The 27746-nt window shown below is 44.3% G+C and overlaps 1 protein-coding gene across 3 annotated transcripts in view; it reads left to right on the top strand.

Moving 5' to 3' along the window:
- LOC141095321 (glypican-5-like) overlaps nt 1-27746 on the top strand; it is a 442719-nt gene that overhangs the window by 345693 nt on the left and 69280 nt on the right. For all 3 annotated transcript variants that reach the window (XM_073581289.1, XM_073581288.1, XM_073581290.1), the window contains one exon: nt 6842-6986. In XM_073581289.1, coding sequence (XP_073437390.1) covers nt 6842-6986 — 145 coding nt within the window. The remainder of the gene's footprint in view (nt 1-6841; nt 6987-27746) is intronic.

The following is a 27746-nucleotide window of genomic DNA, read 5'->3' as shown; positions in this document are numbered from 1 at the left end:
AAAATTCTGAAAAACAGCAGGAGCGTTGGTGATACCAAAGGGCATAACCAAGTTTTCGAACAGCCCTTCAGTCGTCAGGAATGCTGTTTTCCATTTGTCCCCTTCCCGGACTCTTATAAGGTTATATGCACCACATAAATCCAGTTTAGAGAACCACTTGGCCCCGGTGAGTTGGTTACATAGATCAGGAATAAGGGGGAGAGGGTATGTATTTTTCATAGTAATTTTGTTTAATTCCCGAAAGTCGAGGCACAGCCGCAAACCACCATCTTTTTTCTTAACAAAAAAGAAGCCCGCCGCCACAGGTGAAACAGAAGGCCTAATATGCCCTTTGCGGAGACTCTCGGTAATGTACTCCTTCATGGCTAGACGTTCGGGCCCGGACAAATTGAACAGGCGAGTCTTGGGTAACTTGGCTCCAGGGACTAGATTAATGGCACAATCAAAGGGTCTATGTGGTGGTAGCGCCTCAGCCTCACTTTCAGAAAATACGTCTTCAGAATCTTTCAGGTACTCCGGAATACCTTCCAGACCGACAGACGACACTGACACAGATTTTACTGGGGTGACAAGAGTTGTCAAGTTACAACATAGACCGTTAGCCATACAACCCCACTGAATGACCTCCCCCGTGGCCCAGTCAATAGTAGGATTGTGGCGTTGAAGCCAAGGCATACCCAGTACCAGTCCAGCTGGCAGATTATTTAGAATAAAACACCTTAATTTTGCCACATGTGTGGAACCCACTTTCAGAGAAAAGGTATCAGTCATGAAACAAATTCCCTCCAGGGTGATAGGAGAAGAATCAGTTGCCACAATTTTAACAGGATCTTTTAACCTGACTGTCCCTATCTTATGAAAAGTCACAACTTTGGCATCGATGAGATTAATAGAAGAACCACAGTCAAAGGCGGTAGTCACAACCGGACCGCCTGCAAGTTCTAGTTCCACCGCAAGCAGAATTTTAGTAAGCGAGAAAAAATGTACCTGGGAGTCTGGGCAACCTCCTCGATTGTTACCCAGACTCAGTCGTTTTCCTGACGGCTTCACTGAAGAAGGGCAAGAAGGACAGTTCCTTCTCCAATATCCAGAGGATCCACAGTAAAAGCACAGTTGGTTGTTTCTACAGCATCTCTTCTCTTTTTCCTTCAAGGACGTGGCACCAACCTCCATGGGCTCGGGACTAGATGCAGAGTCTCTCAGGTTGGAGAATAAAGGGGTCTCCTGCAGCATGACCCCTCTCGCCCGCAGCCTACGGTCCATGCGGACAGCCTGAATCATAGTGTCCTCCAAAGAATCCGGTGGAGGATGAAGGACCAGGGCATCTTTTAAATGTTCGGACAGGCCTCTACAGAATAAACCCCGGAGGGCATCATCATCCCAGGAGATCTCCGCTGCCCAGCGTCTGAACTCAGAGCAGAACCACTCGGCCGAGTGTATCCCCTGGCACACACTCATCACCATATCCTCAGCTAGCCTCACACGATTGGGTTCATCGTAGATGTGCCCGAGTGCCTCGAATAATGCATTCACCGACATTCTCTCAGGGTAGGTAGGGGGAAGGGAAAAAGCCCAAGCCTGAGGGGAACCCCTTAACAAAGACATAATGACCCCAACCCTCTGACTCTCATCCCCAGAGGAGCGTGGCCTTATGGAGAAGAAGAGTTTGCACCCCTCCTTAAAAACCTTAAATGTTTTTTTATCCCCAGAGAAAAAGTCAGGCAATTTAACAGGTGATTCAGGGGAAGTTAAGGAAACATCTGTGGAACCCTCACCCCGGGCCCCAGAAGGAAAAGAACCCTGCATGGCATCAGCAACATCCCTCTGAACCTGTTGTTGCAACTGAGCCAGGGTTTGCTGTTCCACAGACAGGTTTTGCATCATTTGAGTGAGGCTATTCACTTGCTCAGAGAGAGCATGCAGCGGATCCATGATTCAAGAAAAAAAAGTGCAAACCTCGTTTAAATGTTTAGGTCAGCTATAATGTCAGGGACACTGCACTGCACCTGCTCACTGAGCCAGTACGCGAGTCCTGAGTACAAAACTGTGCACAAAGATACCTGTGGAATGGGGCAGCAGTGATGACGATGCTTGCTCCAGGCTCACAGGACCTGAAGCATGTGACTGCTGAGGGCGTGGTCTAAACTCCAGAGAGCTAGGAGCTGAGGAAAAGTCCTAGAAAGGTAACTACAGGACAATGTTACCAAGGGGCATAGACAGAGACAGAAACCAGATCAAGCCAGGGTCAAAGCACAAGATAGCATGACAGTACCAAAGGGTTAGGCAGAATGGATAGTCAGGACGTAGCAATAGATCAGAAAACCAGAACGGGCAATAGACGGTACAATAGGGACAAACTGTAACGGAGTAAGGATAGCCAAGCCAGGAGGTCAGAACCGGAAAAGACAATAATACCAAAACGAGAGACGGAGTACAGAGTGAGGGAACAGACCGGGTCATACACGGGAAGCAAACAAGCAATGCAGTGCACACGCACACCAGGGGGGTCAGACACACAATCAGAACAACAGTATAGCTGACAGAGAACCCTGGTAAAGAGTGAGTATAAATACCCCTCCCAGATCCAGAAAGAGGCCACATACACTTAACCCTGTGAGTGCAGGGCAAAAACACTGTCCAAACCATGACACTAACACAGTCCTTCGCGGTGTCTGTCAGTGATTAGCTGTGAAGCATCTCCTCACCGGTCCCTAGTCCTACTCTTTGACACAAGTCATGGTAGAGGTTTCCCTGTTTGTGCAGAGTGACTGCATGGTGAACAAGGAAGAAAGGGAAGAGGTGGCCAGAGGGAAGTATGTAAGGAGAACCCAATATGTAGTAGGTGTAATAATAATATTAGCAAATACCTCCAATTAGAAATGTAGTATAGTTCTTTTGATTCACTACGTCGCCTACCCCATGTTGAGGGCATGGCATTAGCTTACGTATCCATGGCTACAATATAATGATATATTATAATATAGTGATAGTTGTTAGTGGTTGTAACCATGGATACCTAAATTACTGAAATGTCCTGCATGGGGTAAGCAACATCGCAAATCAGAAGATCTATACTATATTTTTTTTACTGACGGTGTTTGCCAATATTATTATTACATCTACTACATATTAGCATAGGCTCTTGGAGATGGGACTATCCCTTTAACGTGGTCAAATATATAGCAACAAATAGTTACAGGTCTCGGAAAAAGGCAACCTAAATATTTTTTTGTATGGTTCTTAATTTTTTTAGCCACTAAATTAAAAACTAAACAAAAAAAAACAACTCCTGTTCTATCGCTATAATCATACTGACCTGGAGAATCAGATTGTCAGGTCATTATTACCATAGACTGAACACCATAAAAACTCATCACAAAAAATAATAGTGGAATTGCAATATTATTTCACTGATTCCTCCTGTTTTTCAGTACATTGTATGGTAATGTGAACGGTGTCGTTCAAAACAGGAAATCGCCCCACAAAATGAACCCCTCATATGGCAAAGGTGACAGAAAAATCAAAAAGTTCCGACTCTTAGAACAAGGGGGTAAGGGGAGTGGAAGCAGAAAAGTGGAAAATGTCCAGGACCTTATAGTGCCCAAGTACAGACCATGATGCCCAGACCAACCTCAGATCTCCTGACTCGTTCTCGGCCTCCTATATGCCTGTGAAGCTATGTCCAGGTGTCCAGGACCTTACAGTGTCCTAGTACAGACCATGATGCCCGGACCATCCGCAGATCTAATGACCCGATCTCAGCAGCCTCCTATATGCCTTTGAAACTATGTCCTGGTGTCCAGGACCTTACAGTGTCTTAGTACAGACCATGATGCCCGGACCAACCTCAGATCTCCTGACTCGTTCTCGGCAGCCTCCTGTATGCCTATGATGCTATGTCCAGGTGTCCAGGACCTTACAGTGTCTAATGACCCGATCTCAGCAGCCTCCTATATGCCTTTGAAACTATGTCCTGGTGTCCAGGACCTTACAGTGTCTTAGTACAGACCATGATGCCCGGACCAACCTCAGATCTCCTGACTCGTTCTCGGCAGCCTCCTGTATGCCTATGATGCTATGTCCAGGTGTCCAGGACCTTACAGTGTCCTAGTACAGACCATGATGCCCGGACCATCCGCAGATCTAATGACCCGATCTCGGCAGCCTCCTATATGCCTATGAAACTATGTCCTGGTGTCTAGGACCTTACAGTGTCTTAGTACAGACCATGATGCTCGGACCATCCGCAGATCTCATGACCCAATCTCGGCAGCTTCCTATACGCCTATGAAGCTGTGGAGTCCAGGAGAGGACAGCTGCAGTCGATCTGGAGATAGCGATTTGTACAAGGACAGTAAAATGCGCCCGTCTGACCTCTGCCCTGGTTGTGTTACACCTGCACACAGGCCTACCAGTTGTCTGTTCCATTGTTAGATTCAATTGGAATTAATGTTCAGGAGGGATTCATTGCATAGCTGCTACAAATGGAAGGACCCCATTAATGGGTGCATGTGGGTCCCGCTAAGTTCACGTATTTGGAAAGAGCATCATACAGAACCTTATTTTTTCCATCGTAAAACTAACACATAATGAAACCCAGACGCCCCCATAAAAACCAATGGGGTCCCCCTGCTTCCATTTCTATCATGATTGCAATAGATTCATTTTATTCATTAATCCTGTTTGATTTTACAAACAGAAAGTCAAAGTCAGATTAATCAAAATCTAAAATGATTTAACCCAAAGGAAAAGGACGTGAGTAAAAAAAAAAAAAAAAAAAAAAAAAACAGAATTGCCCTCTTCCAGTGACCTCACCTCCTTCAAACAAAAAAAGTGTAAAAATGTTGCACGTAATGTGCGTTAAAATAATACCAATGCAAAGTACACCATAACAAAAAGCAATTCCTCATATACTGTAGCTCCATTGATGTAAAAGAAAAATAAAAAAAAAGTTTTTTTTTACACACCAAATGTATTTTTGCAAAGTTCTAATTTTTTTTAAACAAGAAAACTATACAAAAATAAAAAGAGGGTACAAAAGTTTGGTATTGCTGCAATGTATTGACTTGAAGAATTATATAGCCTGGTCATTTTTACCACATATTGAACATTGCAAAGAAAAAAAAAGCTGAATTATTTTCTGTTTGTTTTTTTTAGTACTTTATGTTGTAAAGTAGGTAAATGCCCTCATTTAAAACTACATCTCCTTCTATAAAAGAAACAAGCCTTCACATTGCTGCGTGGATGGAAAAGGTGTGGCTCTTGGAGTAAGGGGAGGCATAATACAAAAATTAAATAAAAACAAGATATATTTCTTACAGGAGGGGGTTAATCCAAGCTGCAAGTCTAGCTGTGTTATGTAGGACCATGAGACACCGACATGTTGTAGCCATAATTCAGATAGTAAAATGCAGCCAAATTATGGCCATCTGAAACCCGCTCTATCCAGGGAACATCCATATCCATTAAAAAAGAGCATTTGTAAAATGTTCAGCCCGCTCTTGATTTATATTCTTAGTTTCTGGACAGGGACCAGAAACTGTGGTCAGCAAATGAAGTGTGCAATGGAGGCTTTACTGGAGAGCGACTATTCCACTGTGATAACACAGGCTCTTAGAAATAGGGACGGTTCCAAATGTATTCATACCAGCAGACATTCTTTTATTGCTATTTACGTGAGGAAACAAATTGGTTGTCAGAAGAAGAAAATGCAGCATCCTTCAAATCTGTGGCGTACCGTCCATAGCGGCAGACCACGCAGCACGCAAAGCCGGAGTGTCCCTGAGTACAGTGTCATTGGCGAGTCTGAGAAGTGCTGCAGCCAAGACATAGATTAGAGGGGCACAAAAGTATGACACTAGGTAATATTACTACATATGTTCCATAACACATAAAATGTTGTCTCTGGACCAAATGATTTCTTTAAAATTTACCATATTATACTTTCAACAAACTGCAAATATCCATAGCAAAGAATCTTTGTAAGAAATCTTATCTGAGAAATCAGCCTCCTTCTCTACTTATCAGCTATTTCTTCCTCCCCCTTCTGCCTCCTGAACTTGTTATCCACTGCAGAAAAGCAGCTCAATCTGTTTTGCCCTGACAAGAGGGACTGCAGGTGTATTGTGACATATCCCAATATACTCTATGGAGAGGAGGAGAAGGAGTGAGGAGCAGGGAGAGGAACCAGGCAGAGGGAGACAGAAACAATGTGCAGAGCTCTCTAAGAAGTCTTTTACCTCTCATCAGAAATTGATTCCTCTGCTGTATATTTATCAGAAAAGTTAGATAGTATTGCTACCTTTTAAAAGGAGTCTTTCAGCACAACATGACTGTCCAAACCAAGCACAGCACCTTGTAGAAGACATAGCTGTAATAAAAATCATACTTTTAGTGTCAAATCTGTTGCTGTGTTTTCAAGAAATTATGCTTTATTTAAAGGTGATCAGCTGTTCTCATTACACCTTGGTCCTGCAGTTCAGTGCACCTTCCCACTTTCTTGCTTTCTATCTATTTAGACCCTCATCTGAATCCTGTAAAGAAAGGGCAGTCAATCAAGGAAGAAGAGGTTGGAGATAGATGGAAAACAAGTAGGTGGGAAGGTGCACTGAAATACTGCCCCGCACCAAGGGTGCACCACACACCTCATTATCATATCTGAATGAAGAACGATTTCTGGCCAATGAAGCAACGAGTTTAATCTGATTTGTGTTAGGGCTATGTGCTCTACAAGGTGCTTTCTTTGGTTTGAGCAGTCATTTTGTGCTGACAGACCCTTTTTAGATGTCCTATAATCTATAAAATGTTCCCACAAATGATGCCTTTACTTTTGTGTTTTTAGATGGGCAGTGAAAAAAGGATCAAGCCAGAGCGTTGGCGCATTACAGAGGGCAGCGGAGGATATGGCAGGTCAGAAGGCGAGGATGCGAGTGGTGACTGTGATGATGAGGATGGGTGTCAAGCATCTGGCGACAACTTTGACCCAGGTATGAAGCATGGCTGTTACATTGTCATGTTACAATGACATATCTATTCTCCTTACACAGAAAATCAGTGATTATAACAAGGTCAATTTGCTAATTATTACATCCTAGTATTTTTGTAATAGGGGTTGTCCAGCTCGAAAAGCAATTATCTTTATATGTATTAGAAAAATTCTGCATTTTCCATTAGGTTTGAATTAGCAAAGTGCCCTCATCTAAAGATATCAGTGGTGGTATTCTCCACTTTTGGCTAAGGTCCAACGTAGGAAAAAATGTTCTGTGTCGACACATCCACAGTGTTGTGTGTGAATGGGGCAGGCTCACTGCTCATATTAATAGCTACTAAGCCAGACTCGTTCTTTGTATGAATAGGCTGTTACAGAGAACAGGACTGGCTTAGTAATGGATTGCAGCCGATCAGCCAGCCCCCTTCACACACAGCACTGATCTTGCAAAAATATTTCATATTGTGGGCTCACGTCCAAAAGCACAGAGTGTATTCAGCAGTGCTCAGGGGGAGTAAGGCTCTTCATTACAAGGCCACAAATCCTTAGTGTATGGCCATGATGGCTCTGTAAGTAGAGAATGACTTCTAGGGGACAATACTTTCATGAAGGTATGTGCACACCTTGAGTATTTTCTGGGTTTTTGTCCCTTTTTTTTCTGTGCAGATTTGTCACAAAAACTGGAGGATATTCCACAGCCAACAAAGCTAATGAGATTCCTAAAGTCTCATGCACACATTGCTTATTTTTTCCTTGCAGATTTGAAGAAGATTCAAATCCGCAGCATGTCAATTCTATCAGTATTTTTACAGTGTTTTTCATCTATTCTAAAGAATGGGGAAAACACATAAAAAAAATTCATCAAAAATGTATGTATTTTATACTTCAGATATTTTCAGTAGATTTGCAGCTGATTTTTCTGCTGAAATACTAAATGCGTGCACATACCCTTATACGTCATTGCATGTAACATCATGTATCCAAAACAAGAAAAAGGCGCACCAGTATAAAAAGGCACATCCAGAGTAATACGTAAAAATGAATCTCTTTACTAGAAACACATAACACCAGACAACTAGGGATGAACCATCCTGAATGGTAAAGTTCAGGGTCCGTACCAGATACCTGCTGAACCCCGGACACTGACTTTTTACTGTACTTCCGGTTTCCTGTTCGGGTTTGCCAGTCTAATAAGGCTTGCTGAAAGGCTGCAGTGCAGACAATCAGCAAGCTTTTAGATTGTGGGAACTTCAGGAGCCATCACAGCCATGCCAAGTATTGGGGTGGCTGTGATTGGTTGGCACAGCACGTGACCCAGCCTGTATTAAGGCCAAATCATGAGTGCCACTACCATTCTGCTCCCATTAGTGTAGGGATAGGACACAGCTGAACTAAGGGAGAGATTCTGACTGGACACCCTGCCAAAAAGCCACTGTGTTCACACTCACCCCCACCCCCCTAACCAACGCCTGTGGGAGTACTGTGCTGAAGATGGTCATGCAGGTGGTACCTTGACCTGATGAGGAGGCGATGGAGGAAGAGGAGGCAACATGGACAGAGAAACTTCCAGCAGTCCTTGGTAGTGGGTAAGACATTCACCAAAAGTGTTTTCTGCCTCAGGCCCAGCCACCACTACATTTATCCAGTGGGCAGTTAGGGATATATTACGTCCCTTATCAAATAGTTTGAGGACTTGTATGATTTAACCTCTGCAAGACTAATAACACTATATAAAGGAAATCCTGACTGTCACCTCCTAAGTGTGAATATGTGCAAACTGCATTGGCTGCATTATATGTAAAAAAGAAAAACAGCAGCACTCTGTATGAGCCAAGATATATGCAAACACTGAAAACATTAAATCTAAACTATGTTACTACTCAGTAGATGTACTTACAAAATAATGAAGGTTCTTAGGTCCTAAATTGGCCAATTTATGTATGCCCATCAGCCACGGCAAGGTGACCTCCCTCTGATGGGTTCTATCCTACTGTACTTGCGGCTCTTGGGTTATGAGCCTATAGTTAAAAGACAGACATGTCTCTCCCAGGCCATGAGCCTACAATTTAAATGGGTAAGTAGAACTGATTAAAATCACCTGCAGGTAAATGGGAGGAGTGCAGAATCAGGTAGGAGGCAGTCACACCCCTAATAGTAAAATATAGAGGAAAACCTGACCAGCACCTCCTAAGTGTGAATAGGTGCAAGCTACAATGACTGCATAACATAGAAAAAGGAAGCACAGCAGCAACACTAAAAACATTAAATCTATGATACTACGCAGTAAGATGTACTTACAGCACAAGTCTTGCAGAGACTGGACAGTACCCATTTCAATTTGTCCAATTATAATAGGAATAGCAATCACCCAATGGCACTCAGGAAACATGAATAAAGATTATTATTATTATTATTATTAATTATTTCTACTTAAGTACAATGGATAGATATGTACAAATCTTTCTCTGAACCAGGTGATAATACTCAATAAATGTGTAGGTGCAATACTGCTCCTCATAGCAATGACAGATAACTGTCTATAAAAAGCTCTATTGCATGCTGTGGCTCACACAGTCTCTCCAGCATTTGTAAGGTAAGACACAGAAACAGAACACAGTATGACAAACGTGCATAAATACTCTGTTGTAAAATATATGTAACTGTAAGTAGCAAGTGCTAGTAAAAGATGTTAACAAAACCAGGGTATTTTGTTGATACGTTTTTTTGCAAAAAAATGTACGCTAAGCCACTCCGCCGCGTCAAGGCATACCCTTCTCGGAGCAGTCCTATCTAATATATTTAAAAACCTGAACATGTGAATAATACCTTCATGAGCAGGGTTCAGAAAGGTCCTGCCCGGTATGGGCTCGCTGGGCAAAATAGCTTTTTATGCATGTCCCAAAAGAGAGAGGCGGGGATCTCCCAAAGCTTGCATAAGCAAGAAATCAATAGATTCAGAACACATGACACATGCACAAAAACTGAACGGGTCAATAAGACCCTGTTCACACCACCCAAGAACTAAGACACAGAAACAAAACACAGTATGACAAACGTGTATAAATACTCTGTTGTAAAATATATGTAACTGTAAGTAGCAAGTGCTAGTAAAAGATGCTAACAAAACCAGGGTATTTTGTTGATACGTTTTTTTGCAAAAAAAAGTACGCTAAGCCACTCCGCCGCGTCAAGGCATACCCTTCTCGGAGCAGTCCTATCTAATATATTTAAAAACCTGAACATGTGAATAATACCTTCATGAGCAGGGTTCAGAAAGGTGCTGCCCGGTATGGGCTCGCTGGGCAAAATGGCTTTTTATGCATGTCCCAAAAGAGAGAGGCAGGGATCTCCCAAAGCTTGCATAAGCAAGAAATCAATAGATTCAGAACACATGACACATGCACAAAAAATAATGTTGTAAAATATATGTAACTGTAAGTAGCAAGTGCTAACAAAAGATGTTAACAGTTTTTGTGCATGTGTCAAGTGTCAAATTTCCGATGTCTCCCACCATGTAATATCTGGTCCTCCCAAGACCTCCTCCTCTCCTCCACAATTGAACATTCATGACGTCGCTAGGCTGTTTTCTCTAATGTATGCACAGGACCTGTGATAAGGTCACAGGAGGGGAGGATTCAGGGGTCACATGATCAGGGGCCTCAGTGTATGGACTCTGCTGTGCTGGTTGTCATGGTGCTGGATGAGGTAAAGTTTATGTGTGGAGTTAGGAGGGGTTTACAGTGTTGATGTAGCAGAGCTGTTTGTGTACAATTTTGGACGGAGCGGAGCCGTGTGTGTGTATGAGGTGTACGGAGCGGAGCCGTGTGTGTATATGAGGTGTACGGAGGGGCGCCGTGTGTGTACGAGGTGTACGGAGCGGCGCCGTGTGTGTACGAGGTGTACGGAGCGGAGCCATGTGTGTACGAGGTGTATGGAGCGGAGATGTGCTTGCATTTTGGCATGGGGGGGCCCATTTGAAAGTTCACATCGGGGCCCTTAACTTTGTAGTTACTCCACTGCTTATGTATATATACAAAATTTCAAAAAACGGCGCCAATGGGATCACCTGACAGACAATGTCAGAGTTCACAGATACAGCACATGATGTGATTATGGGTTGATTTATATTAAAGTTAAATAAATATTTAAACATTAAAATTTCATGGTATTAGGCAAATTTTCATATTCTATAGTGCAAAGATGAAAAAAAAAAATAAGAAAATCAAGACAGCCTTAATACACGTGGGGATTTCCTAACAAACAGGCAATCCCCACATGTATTCAGGCTGGCTAGTAGCCGCAAATCATGCAGCTACGGCGACAGAAATTAAATCTCCGAGCACATCCAATAGTCAGAGATCACCCGTGCATGCTCGGGAAATCTCGAGTAACGAGTATTCTCGCTCATCACTATTAATACTTGGTGGCAAAACCATTGTTGGCAATCACAGCAGTCAGATGTTTTTTGTAGTTGATGATGAAGTTTGCGCACATGTCAGGAGGAATTTTGGTCCAATCCTCTTAGCAGACCATCTCTAAATCAGTAAGATTTTGAGGCTGTCATTTGGCAACTCAGAGCTTCAACTCCCTCCATAAGTTTTCTATGGGATTACGGTCTGGAGACCGGCTAGGCCACTCCATGACCTTAATGTGCTTCTTTTAGAGCCACTCTTTTGTTGCCTTGGCTGTATGTATTGGGTCATTGTCTTCCTGGAAGACACAGCCATGACCCATTTTTAATGTCCTGGCGGAGGGAAGAAGGTTGTCACTCAGGATTTTACGGTACATGGCTCCATCCATTCTCCCATAAATGTGGTGAAGTAGTCCTGTGCCCTTAGCAGAGAAACACCCCCAAAACATAATGTTTCCACCTCCATGCTTGACAGTGGGGATGGTGTTCTTTGGGTCATAGGCAGCATTTCTCTTCCTCCAAACACAGCAATTTGAGTTAATGCCAAAGACCTCAATTTTTGTCTCATCTGACTAAAGCACCTTCTCCCAATCACTCACAGAATCATCCAGGTGTTCATTGGCAAACTTCAGATGGGCCTGCACATGTGCCTCCTTGAGCAGGGGGACCTTGAGGGCACTTCAGGATTATAAACCTTTATGGCGTAATGTATTACCAATGGTTTTCTTGGTGACTGTGGTCTCAACTGCCTTGAGATCATTAAAAAGTTCCCCCCCGTGTAGTTTTAGGCTGATCTCTCACCTTTCTCATGATCAAGGATACCCTACGAGGTGAGATTTTGTAAGGTGACCCAGATCAATGTCGATTGACAGTTATTTTGTATTTCTTCCATTTTCTTACTATTGCACCAACAGTTGTCTCTTTCGCACCCAGCACCTTACGTATGGTTTTGTAGTCCAATCCAGCTTTGTGCGGGTCTATGATCTTGTCCCTGACATCCTTAGAAAGCTCTTTGGTCTTGCCCAGGTTGTAGAGGTTAGAGTCTAACTTATTAATTGAGTCTGTGGACAGGAGTCTTTTATAAAGGTGACTATGTAAGGCAGCTGTCTTTAATGCAGGTAATGAGTTGATTAGGAGCGTCTAACTGGTCTGTAGGAGCCAGAACTCTTAATGGTTGGCAAGGGATCAAATAATTATTTCTCACTGCAAAATGCAAATAAATGTATATAATTTATACAATGTGATTTTTTTTATTTTATTTTTGATATTCTATCTCAATGTTAAAATTAACCTACCATTAACATTTTAGGCTGTTCATGTCTTTGTCAGTGGGCAAACTTACAAAATCAGCAAGGGATCAAATACCCACTGTATATAAGTTACTAGCAGTAAGAAATCATCCTGTAAAGGAAAGTAAGGACATCGGAGAGTGACAAATAAATGCAATGTCAATACGACCAATACATTTAAAATGCATAAACAATCCAAAGTTTATGGCCCATGGGAATATAGAGGTAAGATGGAGAATACCAAATTTGAGGCTCCAAGAGAAAGAGAAACTTAATGTTAGTTAAACATTGCCCACAGGTTTCACTGGTCAAGCTTCTTCAGGATTGATTCTTTGTCCCACACAAACTTTATTTTTCTCTTGGTGCCTATTTTCCCTATTTTTTAAAAATTTTTTTGCATGTGTCTTCTTCTTGTTTTGGGTATACATTTGTATTTGCGCCAGACTACTGAGCACTCCTATGTATAATAATGGTGCTCACCACTATATATTTTATTTATCGGGTTTAACAGCTTTTGTTATCCAGCTGAAAGAACCACTAGAAAAATCAAAGGTATATGGAGGTACAGTAATAGTCTCGTTCCCTACTTTGGATTTGCATTCCCCCTATACAAGGAGATACAAATGTTAGTGTCTTATTCAAGGAGGAAACCTGCCATTTTGTCTCAGACCCTTTTATGTCGGAACTATAAATGAAGACAGGGCTGAACAGGCTTGTGACACTTCCTTTAAATAAGAAAATGAAAATGCAGTGACCGTAGCACAACGTTTTCTGTTGTTGCCTGAACTTAATTCCGTGCCCTGGGGATCAAGGAAATGATTTACAATATCAAGATCTAACACGGACTTTCATATACAACGCTTGAAAATTTTACTTCAATACTTACGCCATAAAAGAGGAAATGTGGAGAGCAAGCTGGCGGGTTTGCTGAGCTTGGGCGTCCAGTCCACAAACACAGTGAAGGATGTGTGTATACTGGGAGAGAAATGTGAATGATTCCTTTGTGTGCTCCAGAGCTGCGCTCTTGTTCATTCATTTATAGGATCTATACACAAGGCGCTCTTGTTTCTGTGCCATTGTTCTTTTGCATAACTACAGAACCCCTCATTTTGGCCAAGGACCCTTGCTTTCTTCCAAAAAATAAAAAAATTAGCTCCGATCTATTTGACATGGTTGTCAAGTCACGCTCTCTGGCCCACAATTTGGCTTTGTTAGGATTTTTACACATTTTCAAATCAAAGTCTTTTATTTGCAACACAAAGCATAGAATTTCATTCATTTCCCACTCCACAGGGACAGAATCAGAAGGAGTATTGCTTATGCCTCCAAGAAACACAATTTATATATATAAATTTATATACTATATAAGTCACAGAAAATAATAGTAAGGTAGTGTGTAGGTACAGTCACTCAGATTAACATTGAATATCTTAAGGGGAATGTGTCCTCAGAAAATGACTTATTGTTTAAAGCTATGTGCCCACGCTAGCGTTTTTAAATGCTCAGGAAAAGGATCCCCTTTCCCAGAAAACGCGCGTCTTTTTCCGCGCGTTTCTTGTGCGGTTTTTGACGCGTTTTTTGACACGCGATTTCTGGGAACATTGGAGATGGCTAAAAACGCTGAGCAATGTGGGAATTAATGAGCATGCTGCGTTTTTAGCCACTAAGCGATTCCTGAGCGGTTAAAAACGCATGCATTGGCACAAAAAGCCAAAAACGCATGCTAATTAATTTGATACATCTTTTAAGCATTTCTGCAGCGTCTGATCTGGCACAAACGCTGCGGAAACGCTTAACAAAACGCATCGTGGTCACACAGCCTAAATCATGATTATAGTAGCATTTTTTAGTACCACCATGTATATTCACAAAGTTCAGATATCTTGAAATTTTCAGACTGGTCACTAAGTCTAACACTAAACGTATATTTCCTGATCTCTAAAGCAGCCACATGGACTTAGGTAGAAAGAGCCTGACTCCGATCTATTGACTTTTATACGAGAGCTTTTTAGGCATGTAAGGGTGGTGGACAATGGCTATTACGTTCCTACCCCTGAGGACACCAATTGTGTTGTTGTGGTGTAGTGTGAGTAATCTCTTGCATCTTAGGGAGAGTGGCTGCTTTCTGTTAAGGGCCTGTCACACTAAGAGATATCGCTAACAATATCGCTATAACTAGTGACGTTATAGCGATATTGCTAGCGATATCTCTGTGTCTGATACTTACCAGCGACCGGCTCCCCCGCTGGTTATCGCTGATCGCGCGAGAACGTTCAGGACTGTTTCTCGTCGTCAGCTTCCTGTGGCGCTTCCTGCTGTGAGGACGAGCGACGCGTGGAGCCGGGCGGGAGGACGCAGGATCGCCTGGTGTGACAGGTAAGTAGCGATCCCCGTCCCCAGCGATGTCGCTAGTGAGATCTGCCTATGTGGCAGCTCACTAGCGACCACTTAGCGATGTACCAGCGATCCTGACCGCGTCATATCGCTGGTCGGGATCGCTGGTACATCGCTAAGTGTGACAGTACCTTTAGGAAGATAGATAGAGCCTGGAGTGCTGAGTGAGCGGACCCAGAGGTCCGAGGTGAACAGTGACACATTTTGGGGTGATCCAAAATGAGAGGCAAGAGACAGAGTGACCTTCTGGAGACGGGTCCTAGGAGAGGACGCCTAGCCATGAGACACCGAGCTTGTCACGCTGGAAGCTAACGGGTCAAAACAAGACTAAGTGACTTGGACTTGTGAAGGGTCCTGAGCCGGAGTTCTAGGACACCAGTACTGGAAGAAATAGGATGCAGATCTGCTGAACAAGTAGAGGAGACTTGTTAATAAGGACTGTAACGTTAAAGATGGGTTGTAACGAAGTAGGGAGAAACATTGGATGTAGAAAGCCCTGGAGAATACTACAGAGGAAGGATTCCGTGTGGAATAATGCTTTGTACTGTAAAGGAAATGTCCATAAGACTTGCTATCCCTTGTATATAACCCTTATGAAATATGCCATTCAGTAAAGAGTATATTTTTGAATGATGGCCTCTCTCTCATTGACCTTTTAACCATCTGGTCCTAGCAAACCAGCAACATCGGTTCCATGCGGCCTTGTAGTTGGTCCGCCAGGGGGTGACGAAGGACTAAGTTCCAAAACTCGCGTTGGGGTGTGCGCCACACCTTGAACCGGTGACCATCATCAGGTCATGCCTATTGGTGTTATTTATACCCATATCACCCTCTCTATACAAACTATGTAGTGCATATGCCCCATATGCCTCTCCTTATTAATTAATTTATTTATTTAATTCAGGTGATTGACTCACAGCGTTATATTATGGATTAAATGTATGCATCTTTATATACTTTGTCACATATAGGCATACCCTCTATGGGAATATTATTACTTTGCACCTATATAGACTGTCTAGTGCATATGCCCCATATGTCTCTCCTTACGATTGCTTCCTATTTAATTCAGGTGATTCACTCACAGCGTTATAATATGGGCTAAATTTATGCATCATTGCTAGAGTTGAGCGAAACGGGTCGAAAAAATTCAAAAGTCGCCGACTTTTGGCAAAGTCGGGTTTCATGAAACGAAACCCGACCCTAGGATGAGGTCGGCCACGAGGTCGGCGACTTACGCGCCAAAGTCGCGTTTCAAAAGTTTGTTTTGCGCTCTTTTTCAGCCAATCAGGATCCACGGACACTGTGGGCAACGTGATGACATAGGCACGGGTCACCACCATCTTTCAGAAGGGCATGCAAGTGATTGGCTTGCTTTGGTGGGCGTCACAGGGGGTATAAAAGGGCGTGCATGCCGACCGCCATCTTACTTCTGCCGATCTTAGTATAGGGAGAGGTTGCTGCTGATTCTGTAGGGAGAGCGTTAGGCAGGGAAGAAGACAAAAAAACTGCTTCTGCTGCTAGCGATTTGGCCTGCACAACACACCAGTCACTGTGTGTGCAGTGCAAGGGGAGGCTATATAGTGGTGTATCAGTGGTGTTGGTTGTTGGGCTGCCTTTTAAGGCTTCCTGACAGGCTGGCATTGCTGTTTACCCACTGCTCCGCAAACTGCTTTTTTAAAAGCAATCCCAATTTTTTTTTTTTGTCCTGCTGAGAAGAAAAAAAAACTGCTTCTGCTGCTAGCAATTTGGCCTGCACAACACACCAGTCACTGTGTGTGCAGTGCAAGGGGAGGCTATATAGTGGTGTATCAGTGGTGTTGGTTGTTGGGCTGCCTTCTAAGGCTTCCTGACAGGCTGGCATTGCTGTTTACCCACTGCTCCGCAAACTGCTTTTTTAAAAGCAATCCAATCTCCCTTATCCTCTAGTCACTTTTGTCACAGCTGTGCCATCGAGCCTGTCACATAGCGCTCAGATATTCATTGGGCCTCACACAATCCAAAAGTGTTCAGTGTCCAAAAGTGTGTGCAGAGATTCAAAATCTCCCTTATCCTCTAGTCACTTTTGTCACAGCAGTGCCATCGAGCCTGTCACATAGCGCTCAGATATCAGTGGGCCTCACACAATCCAAAAGTGTCCAGTGTCCAAAAGTGTGTGCAGATATTCAAAATCTCCCTTATCCTCTAGTCACTTTTGTCACAGCAGTGCCATCAAGCCTGTCACATAGCGCTCAGATATCAGTGGGCCTCACACAATCCAAAAGTGTCCAGTGTCCAAAAGTGTGTGCAGATATTCAAAATCTCCCTTATCCTCTAGTCACTTTTGTCACAGCAGTGCCATCGAGCCTGTCACATAGCGCGCAGATATCAGTGGGCCTCACACAATCCAAAAGTGTCCACTGTCCACAAGTGTGTGCAGAAATTCAAAATCTCCCTTATCCTCTAGTCACTTTTGTCACAGCTGTGCCATTGAGCCTGTCACATACGCTCAGATATCAGTGGGCCTCACACAATCCAAAAGTGTCCAGTGTCCAAAAGTGTGTGCAGATATTCAAAATCTCCCTTATCCTCTAGTCACTTTTGTCACAGCAGTGCCATCGAGCCTGTCACATAGCGCTCAGATATCAGTGGGCCTCACACAATCCAAAAGTGTCCAGTGTCCAAAAGTGTGTGCAGATATTCAAAATCTCCCTTATCCTCTAGTCACTTTTGTCACAGCAGTGCCATCGAGCCTGTCACATAGCGCTCAGATATCAGTGGGCCTCACACAATCCAAAAGTGTCCACTGTCCACAAGTGTGTGCAGAAATTCAAAATCTCCCTTATCCTCTAGTCACTTTTGTCACAGCTGTGCCATTGAGCCTGTCACATACGCTCAGATATCAGTGGGCCTCACACAATCCAAAAGTGTCCAGTGTCCAAAAGTGTGTGCAGATATTCAAAATCTCCCTTATCCTCTAGTCACTTTTGTCACAGCAGTGCCATCGAGCCTGTCACATAGCGCTCAGATATCAGTGGGCCTCACACAATCCAAAAGTGTCCAGTGTCCAAAAGTGTGTGCAGATATTCAAAATCTCCCTTATCCTCTAGTCACTTTTGTCACAGCAGTGCCATCGAGCCTGTCACATAGCGCTCAGATATCAGTGGGCCTCACACAATCCAAAAGTGTCCACTGTCCACAAGTGTGTGCAGAAATTCAAAATCTCCCTTATCCTCTAGTCACTTTTGTCACAGCTGTGCCATCGAGCCTGTCACATAGCGCTCAGATATCAGTGGGCCTCACACAATCCAAAAGTGTCCAGTGTCCAAAAGTGTGTGCAGATATTCAAAATCTCCCTTATCCTCTAGTCACTTTTGTCACAGCAGTGCCATCGAGCCTGTCACATAGCGCTCAGATATCAGTGGGCCTCACACAATCCAAAAGTGTCCAGTGTCCAAAAGTGTGTGCAGATATTCAAAATCTCCCTTATCCTCTAGTCACTTTTGTCACAGCAGTGCCATCGAGCCTGTCACATAGCGCTCAGATATCAGTGGGCCTCACACAATCCAAAAGTGTCCAGTGTCCAAAAGTGTGTGCAGATATTCAAAATCTCCCTTATCCTCTAGTCACTTTTGTCACAGCAGTGCCATCGAGCCTGTCACATAGCGCTCAGATATCAGTGGGCCTCACACAATCCAAAAGTGTCCAGTGTCCAAAAGTGTGTGCAGATATTCAAAATCTCCCTTATCCTCTAGTCACTTTTGTCACAGCAGTGCCATCGAGCCTGTCACATAGCGCTCAGATATCAGTGGGCCTCACACAATCCAAAAGTGTCCAGTGTCCAAAAGTGTGTGCAGATATTCAAAATCTCCCTTATCCTCTAGTCCCTTTTGTCACAGCAGTGCCATCGAGCCTGTCACATAGCGCTCAGATATCAGTGGGCCTCACACAATCCAAAAGTGTCCAGTGTCCAAAAGTGTGTGCAGATATTCAAAATCTCCCTTATCCTCTAGTCACTTTTGTCACAGCAGTGCCATCGAGCCTGTCACATAGCGCTCAGATACCAGTGGGCCTCACACAATCCAAAAGTGTCCACTGTCCACAAGTGTGTGCAGAAATTCAAAATCTCCCTTATCCTCTAGTCACTTTTGTCACAGCTGTGCCATCGAGCCTGTCACATAGCGCTCAGATATCAGTGGGCCTCACACAATCCAAAAGTGTCCAGTGTCCAAAAGTGTGTGCAGATATTCAAAATCTCCCTTATCCTCTAGTGACTTTTGTCACAGCAGTGCCATCGAGCCTGTCACATAGCGCTCAGATATCAGTGGGCCTCACACAATCCAAAAGTGTCCAGTGTCCAAAAGTGTGTGCAGATATTCAAAATCTCCCTTATCCTCTAGTCACTTTTGTCACAGCAGTGCCATCGAGCCTGTCACATAGCGCTCAGATATCAGTGGGCCTCACACAATCCAAAAGTGTCCACTGTCCACAAGTGTGTGCAGAAATTCAAAATCTCCCCTGCCCTATAGACACCTTGTACCTTGTTTTACATTACTATATAGTTTGTTGGATTTTGTCTACATTTCTACCAAAAATGAGGAAGGCTGGTGGAAGAGGCCGTGGAATTGGGCGGGGGTTGGCAGCTGGTAATGATGGTGTTGGTGGTGGATCTGATGGTAGTGGCAAGAGCAAAATAGGACCGAATGCAGGAGGTGCTGACCCTGCGTCATCGTCTGGCTACATAAGGCCTCGAACGCTTAGTTTTCTAGGAGTTGGCAAACCGCTTTTAAGGCCAGAGCATCAGGAAAAAGTTTTGTCTTACATTGCTGACTCAGCCTCCAGTCGTCATTGGAGGCTCATGTTCATGAACCACACCTTTCCTTGTGTCCTTCACCCCAACCAAGATTGAAGGATGACGCAGGCCATACTACTGATTACTCCATGGAGCTGTTTTCACATACCATGCCTGGATTATCAAGTCAAATGGTGAATTACCCAGGCCAAGATGAATCTGACATGGAGTGCACTGATGCACAGCCGCTGATGGATGATTCTGCTGGTACATTCACTCAGAGCACTACATTGTCCTTGCAGTGTACAGAGCCAGATTCTGACCCTGATGAGACTCAGGTGCCCCTTCCCGCACACTATACCACCATACACGGTGACACAGAGGAAGGTGCACATGACATAGAAGAGGAGGTGATGGATGACCCAGTTGTTGACCCAGATTGGCATCCATTGGGGGAAGAGGGTGCTGCTTCCAATAGCTCAGATGAGGAGCATCCACAGCAGACATCGACATCGCAACAGCTGTTATCTGGCAGGCCCGGAGCACTCCAAAGACAGGTTCCAAACATCAAAAGAGTTGCTCGACAGCTTGTCCAGAGGGTCAAAAGATCACAGCGTGCTAGGCCGCAAAATGTCTGCCAAAGTAGGAAGAGTGCAGTGTGGCACTTTTTTGAACAAAATCCTCATGATCAGGCCAAGGTTATCTGTAAGAAGTGCGCAAAGACCTTTAGCCAAGGGAAAAATCTGAAAAATTTGAATACCAGTTGCATGCTTAGACATTTAACCAGCATGCACTTGCAAGCGTGGACACAACACCAAACCTCAAGTGCCACATGTGCAACTGATCACAACGAAGGTAGTCAGCAACGCTACATTGTTTCCCCCACTGTAAGCCCACCGGTTAGCACAGCAGCAAATGTTGATGTGTCGTTGCAAGACCACAGCAGTCAGGGAATCCCACTGTTATATCAACGAATTACTGATTCTAGGCCATCAGAAAGAACACCAACTCCATCACCATCATCAACCCTCTCTCAGTCCGCCCTGTCCACCGCTACTTCCACCATATGCAGCTCTCAAGTCCAGCTCACCCTCCCAGACACTATGAGTAGGTCAAGAAAGTACTCAGTCTCTCATCCGCGTACACTGGGTTTGAACGCCCACATTGCCAAACTAATCTCATTTGAGATGATGCCCTTTCGGTTGGTGGAAAGCACAGCTTTCCGCGAACTCATGGCCTATGCAGTACCACGCTATGACCTACCCAGTCGCCACTTCTTCTCTCGCAAAGCCATCCCAGCCCTCCACCATCATGTGAAAGACCGCATTGTCCATGCACTCAAGCAGTCAGTGAGCGGAAAGGTGCACCTCACAACTGATGCATGGTCCAGTCGGCATGGCCAGGGCCGTTACGTGTCCATCACTGCGCACTGGGTTAATGTGGTGGATGCAGGGTCCACAGGGGACAGCGGTGGTGGGACAGTGCTGCCTAGCCCACGGTATAGGAAACAGTTGGCTGTAGGCGTTCGACCCTCCTCCTCCTCCACCTCCTCCACAAGCGAAAGCTCGTCCACAGAGCGCAGTCGTACGAGCACTCCATCTGCAGCTGCCACTGTTGCACACGATGTGTCCCCCTATCGAGCAGCTAGTGGAAAGCGTCAGCAGGCTGTGTTGCAGATGATGTGTTTGGGCGACAGACACACCGCCGAGGTGCTGGCCGAGTACTTGAAGCGACAAACTGAGTCATGGCTGGGCAGTGTACATCTTGAGGCAGGCAAGGTAGTTAGTGATAACGGCCGTAATTTTGTGGCAGCCATAGCCCTTTCAAAACTCAGCCACATACCTTGCTTGGCTCACACCTTGAACCTGGTGGTGCAGTGCTTCCTCAAAAATTATCCGGAGTTAACAGCCCTGCTCCAGAAGGTGCGAAGACTGTGCGCGCACATCCGCCGGTCGCCTGTACACTCCGTTCGTATGCAGAAGCTGCAGCGATTGTTCCACCTTCCCAACCACCGCCTCATTATCGACATTGCAACAAGGTGGAACTCCACCCTGCACATGGTGGAGCGGCTGTGCGAGCAGAGGCAGGCCATAATGCATTTGTGGGAGGATACACGGCCAGGCACTTTGAGAGCAGACATGGAGTTGACAGGTGTGCAGTGGTCGAAGCTGAAAGACCTTTGTAAAGTCCTTCAGTGTTTTGAGGAATGCACACGGCTGGTAAGCGCAGACGACGCCATCCTAAGCATGAGCATCCCACTTATGCGTCTGCTCATGCAAACTTTGACGCACCTTAAGGAGCAGGCGTCTGCAGCCAATGTTGATGAGGAGGAAGAGGAGGAGGGAATCCTTGATGACATTCAGCCATTGTCTGCTCAGGGACCTCTCCTGGACGAGGTGGAGGAAGAAGAGGAGGAGGAGGAGGATGATGGGGATGATTACTTAGGGGAGGAGGATGCATCTCGTGGGGCAAGTGAAAATGTTGGCGTGGCAAGGTCTGGTACAGGGTTTGTGCGTGACTGGAGGGATGTGGATTTGCCAGAAAGTGCTCCTCCAACCAGCACTCGCAGTGCATCATTGACACCGGGAACATTGGCCCACATGTCAGATTATGCCTTGCGGATCCTAAAAAGGGACCCCCGCATTGCCAGAATGATGAACGATGACGACTACTGGTTGGCCAGCATCCTGGATCCACGCTATAAAGGCAAATTACAAAACATCATGCCACAGGAGAACCTTGACCTAATATTGGCTAATAAACAAGCAACTCTGGTAAATCGGTTGCTTGAGGCATTCCCAGCACACAGCAGCGGTGATGGTTCTCACACGAGCCGTACGGGCCGGGGGCAGCTTGGCAGAGGTGTTCGTGGTGCACACAGCAGAAGTGGCGTTGGAGACAGGGGTTTCATGACAATGTTGTGGACTGATTTTTCAAATACCGCTCACACAACTGGTAATACTGCATCGATGGAAAGTGACAGGAGACAGCAGTTGTCAACTATGGTAACAAACTACTTTTCCTCCCATATCGATGTTCTCCCACACAGGTCATTCCCCTTTGACTATTGGGCCGCTAAACTGGACACCTGGCCTGAATTGGCCCAATATGCCTTACAGGAGCTCGCTTGCCCAGCTGCAAGTGTGCTATCGGAAAGAGTCTTCAGTGCAGCTGGATCAATCCTGACAGAAAAAAGGACCTGTCTGTCAACCCAAAATGTGGATGATCTAACCTTCATTAAAATGAACCACGCATGGGTTTCCAAGGATTTTGTCCCACCTTCCCCTGATGACACATAGGGTGACAGAAAAATGGCTTGCTTTGGTCCACCTCTTCCTGGTACTTCACCTATTTCGCCTTTTGCATCAGCTGAATGTCCAACATCAACATATGCCACTTTCTAAAACTCCCTAACTGTGCTGCCTCCCCCCCCATGGCCGGGGTCACCACCTACCGCACGACACCGTGCGAGTGCCGTTGCCCTGGACAGGTGGGTAGGCCGACTCTTGGGCGCGGGCACTGGCACAGGGTCCCTCATAGTGCAATCAAGTGTCTCTGAGGGTGGTGGTGCACACCCGCCGTCAGACACACCGCTGTACTATGAGGGGCCCAGTGCCAGTACCGACGCCCACGAGTGGGCCCCCCTTGCTTGGGCAGGGCCCCAGCATTTGCAATCTTTACCTCTCCCTGCTCCTCCGCTGTGTAATCTGGGCCATCAAATCCATACTGTGCCTGACACCGTCTGAGCCTGCCTCCTGAGACATATATTTTGAATGTGTACGCTATCCATACATGTTATCCAGGGATACGGTACCCTTTCTAACCTTTGTGCAATCACGTGCAATCCATACTGGGCCTAACACCGTCTGAGCCTGCCTCCTGAGACATATATTTTGAATGTGTACGCTATCCATACATGTTATCCAGGGATACGGTACCCTTTCTAACCTTTGTGCAATCACGTGCAATCCATACTGGGCCTAACACCGTCTGAGCCTGCCTCATGCTGTATAGACATATATTTTGAATGTTTACGCTATCCATACATGTTATCCAGGGATACGGTACCCTTTCTAACCTTTGTGCAATCACGTGCAATCCATACTGTGCCTAACACCGTCTGAGCCTGCCTCATGATGTATAGACATATATTTTGAATGTGTACGCTATCCATACATGTTATCCGGGGATACGGTACCCTTTCTAACCTTTGTGCAATCACGTGCAATCCATACTGGGCCTAACACCGTCTAAGCCTGCCTCCTGAGACATATATTTTGAATGTGTACGCTATCCATACATGTTATCTGGGGATACGGTACCCTTTCTCACCTTTGTGCAATCACGTGTAATCCATACTGGGCGTGAGAACGGCTGGCGAGCTGTTAAGCAAGCTACAGCACCTGTCCAGACAAGTACAGGGATTCCCTAGCGAGGAGACTTATTTGATTGTTTTCAATGTTGGGACAGCAATTTTTGGGGAGCACTATACTCTGGAGAATGATAGATGGGGCCCACCATACACTGGAACATTCCAAAGGTGGACATCAGACACTGGAGCAGCATTTACAGGACCCATTATACACTAGAGCATTAGAAATGGGGCCCATTATGTTTGGAGCATTATTTGGGCCCATAAGACAGTGGAGCTTCATCCATGGGGACCAACATATACTGTAGCATTATGTGGAGCTCATCATATACTGTTTCAAACATTATATGGGACCAATGATTCTGTATGGAGAAATAGATGGGCCTCGTCATGAGATGTAAAAAGTGAGGTATTTTTCATTGTACTATACCGCTATTTCTCTGCCGTATCGGAGCATGATGAGTTGTGGTATGTGTTAAAGGGGCGCTCTTTCGCCCAGGGCACATGAAAACCTGGAGCCAGCCCTCCCCCCCCACAGTTTGTAGCCAAATAACCCCCATATTTCAGTGCGTAACTTGTATTATGAAGTTAATTAAGGTTGACAAGCTTAAGAAAGAAGAATTGATGCTTTTGGCATTCAAATGGGCACTGTAGGTGTGTTTCCTGTCCTCCTCTCACTGCCGACTTTTATTCCCCATTGACTTACATTGGGTTTCGTGTTTCGGGACGACCCCGACTTTTCCCTATAATCGGACGATCTTGCTCGACCCGACTTTTGGAAAAGTCGGGTTTCACGAAACGAAACGCGACCCTAAAAAACCAAAAGTCGCTCAACTCTAATCATTGCATACTTTGTCATATATAGGCATACCTTCTCTTTCAATAGTATTACTTTGCATTTTCACCTATTAAGCGCTTGAAAATCTGATTGCCATCATTTTTCCTGCAGTTCCGCTTTCTTCTGTATTAATTCTATTTTGTACAGTTTTTTAAATTGTCTTTTTAATCTTATTGTAATTGTGCGGGCACAAACAGTGCCAACTTTTGCCACTCACTTTTCAATAAAGGTATTTTATTCTATCACCATTTTCCCATTACCAATCCTTTTTGATCCATGCCCAGTGGTTTGTTTGGTTCTTTATGTCCTGATTTAGGCAGAGGTCATTGTGAAGGGAGGGGAAGGAGGTGAGTACCTCCATCATATTGATATCATATATCTGATGTACCCTGTTACTTTTTGTATAGGGATTTTCATACCCTTTCAAATAATTTATATTTATAATATGTACTCAGTAATGTGACAGACCTTCTTGCTATTTGTATTATTGTGGATTCTACTTTCTTGATGCTTTTAGATGGTGACCTTTAAATTATTTCTTTTGGAGATTTTCTCCATATTTAATATTTGTGTCACCTAATAACACTGCATCTGTTGAATATTAGGGTACCCACAATTTTAATGGACATTTTCGCCTGCCGGGTTTCCTTTTATGTGCCTGTAATTTTTTGGAATTTTTTTATCTTTTTGTGGGTATTTGATATTTACCGTAATAAAATTTCTATATGTACTTTTATATATCTTTGGTCCTGGCACATTTCTTTCTTTGGGATTGTCAGTCTTAAAGTGAACCTGTCAACTGTTTTGGCTGTTATAAGACACGGCCACTGCCTTTCAGGGCTTATCTACAGCATTCTATGGAGTATGAAGCGCCAAATGTATTAAGAGGTGCACACCACTTAATGAATTTGGTGCATATTTTCATCTCTTCCCCAGAAATGTCAGGAACTAGAGTAGCATTTCTGGCTCAAAGAAAATGCTGGAACTTTAGTTGAATTTTGATGGGTGGGCATACCCATGTCCTGTGCCAGCTCTTCCCCATCTACCACCCATTTTAGCGGAGCTGCATCAAACTGGTGTGGAAACTCCAAAAGTGGAAACCTTTTTGTGCAAATTCACGTTGCATAAAAATGTTGTGACTTTTTAAAGTGTTTTATGCTGGTTTTGTGACGTAAAAGCTTTGCTGAATCGGTCCCAATGTCTGATCAGGGAATTTTGAACTCTGTATCAGAAGAGCAAAGCTCTAACTATGCAGAACATATAGTATCCAAAACCTAATTTTGAGCCTATTTTCCATCAAAATGGTATTTAAGGGCGGAAATGCTTACATTCCGTTTAGCCATTTTTGGCAAAGCTGTAACAAAATAAAGTCTGTATCTGCCTCTATATATATTGGCCATTCTATATAGCAGAAAAGCTGACTGACAACCTACATGTGAGCAGTAATGGCAGCTCTACAGGTTGTCATTCAGAGTCTCCAGAAAGTTATGTAACTAAGTAATGGCCCAACATAATTGTGAAGAACACGACAGAAGAGGACAACTCAAGGACTTCTATTTACAGATTATGTTTTTGAGCTTAGGAAATGCTCTTTAAGGAAACGCAGCGTGAGGCAGCTGATGGAGCCTTGATGAGAGAAGTTCTATGAAGCAAAGACTGGATTAAAATCATGTCCCATCACTGCAGGTGTGGAAACAATAAATAGCTCAGGCACTGAATCGATAACGTTACAGTGATAGATGAGAGCTTAATAAGATAACGTTCATTAGCCGGCTCTGCAAAGAAGCTCTCTGAGCACTTTAGCAGCATGCCTCTCGACAAGGAGGAGGTCCTCAGGCTGGTGTCACTTTCATTAGCTGCTGTCATCATCTCTCGCAGCCATCCGATTGCTGTTGTTAAGCAAAACTCACAACCAGCTGTTCAAGGACCATTTCTTTATAGGATGCATTTGGCACTCAAAATCCAAGGGCATCCACAGAAAATGAGCCAATTGTGCATCGTTGCCCCAGCCCACCTCCTACGGGACATCATTCATTATGTTATAGTCATTTTTTTCATGTTACATTATGCAATTGTGGAATGTTATATACAAAAGGATCACGTGAGCCCCAGATATAACATGACATTAACATAATGTAACATAGCATTAGTGTATCAGACAGGAATAACGTATCTATGGAAAGTGCTAATGAATACCACTGTCGTTATTCATACTACTGAAGATCTGTCCACTACGTCTGAGTGTCCACCTCCAGTAGGCGTAGACACCCGGAAATGACGCACGACAGAGTGCACTTTCACTATATTCTTGTTAGATGCTATTAGCTAGAGATGAGTGGATTGATCCATAGAGGATCAAGTTTGATCGACTTTCCTGAAATTTGTGGTTCCATGCAAATTCGAACACTTTGAGATTCATTTCACAAAATGCAAAAAAAACCCTATCCAGCACCATTTCCCACACCGCCAAAGCAGATTCCTGAGTAAATTTAGCAAAGCCAGAAAATTTGAAGCAGTCAGCTCTTCTGTATTGGCCAAACAGTACAGCATACATTTGTATTAGTCATGACCCCATTAGACGGGCCACTTAAAGCCATCAAACAACCAATCTGCAGCCATTTACTTACAGAATTCCGTGCGTATAGAATAACATGTTGTCAGCAGAACATCACCTGTTCATGTA

The sequence above is a fragment of the Dendrobates tinctorius genome, unplaced genomic scaffold (genome assembly GCF_039654945.1).
Source record: "Dendrobates tinctorius isolate UK_male_01 unplaced genomic scaffold, ASM3965494v1 ptg000069l, whole genome shotgun sequence".
Lineage (NCBI taxonomy): Eukaryota > Metazoa > Chordata > Amphibia > Anura > Dendrobatidae > Dendrobates > Dendrobates tinctorius.
Note: the sequence above shows the minus strand (reverse complement) of the source record. Positions and strands in the feature narration are given on the sequence as shown.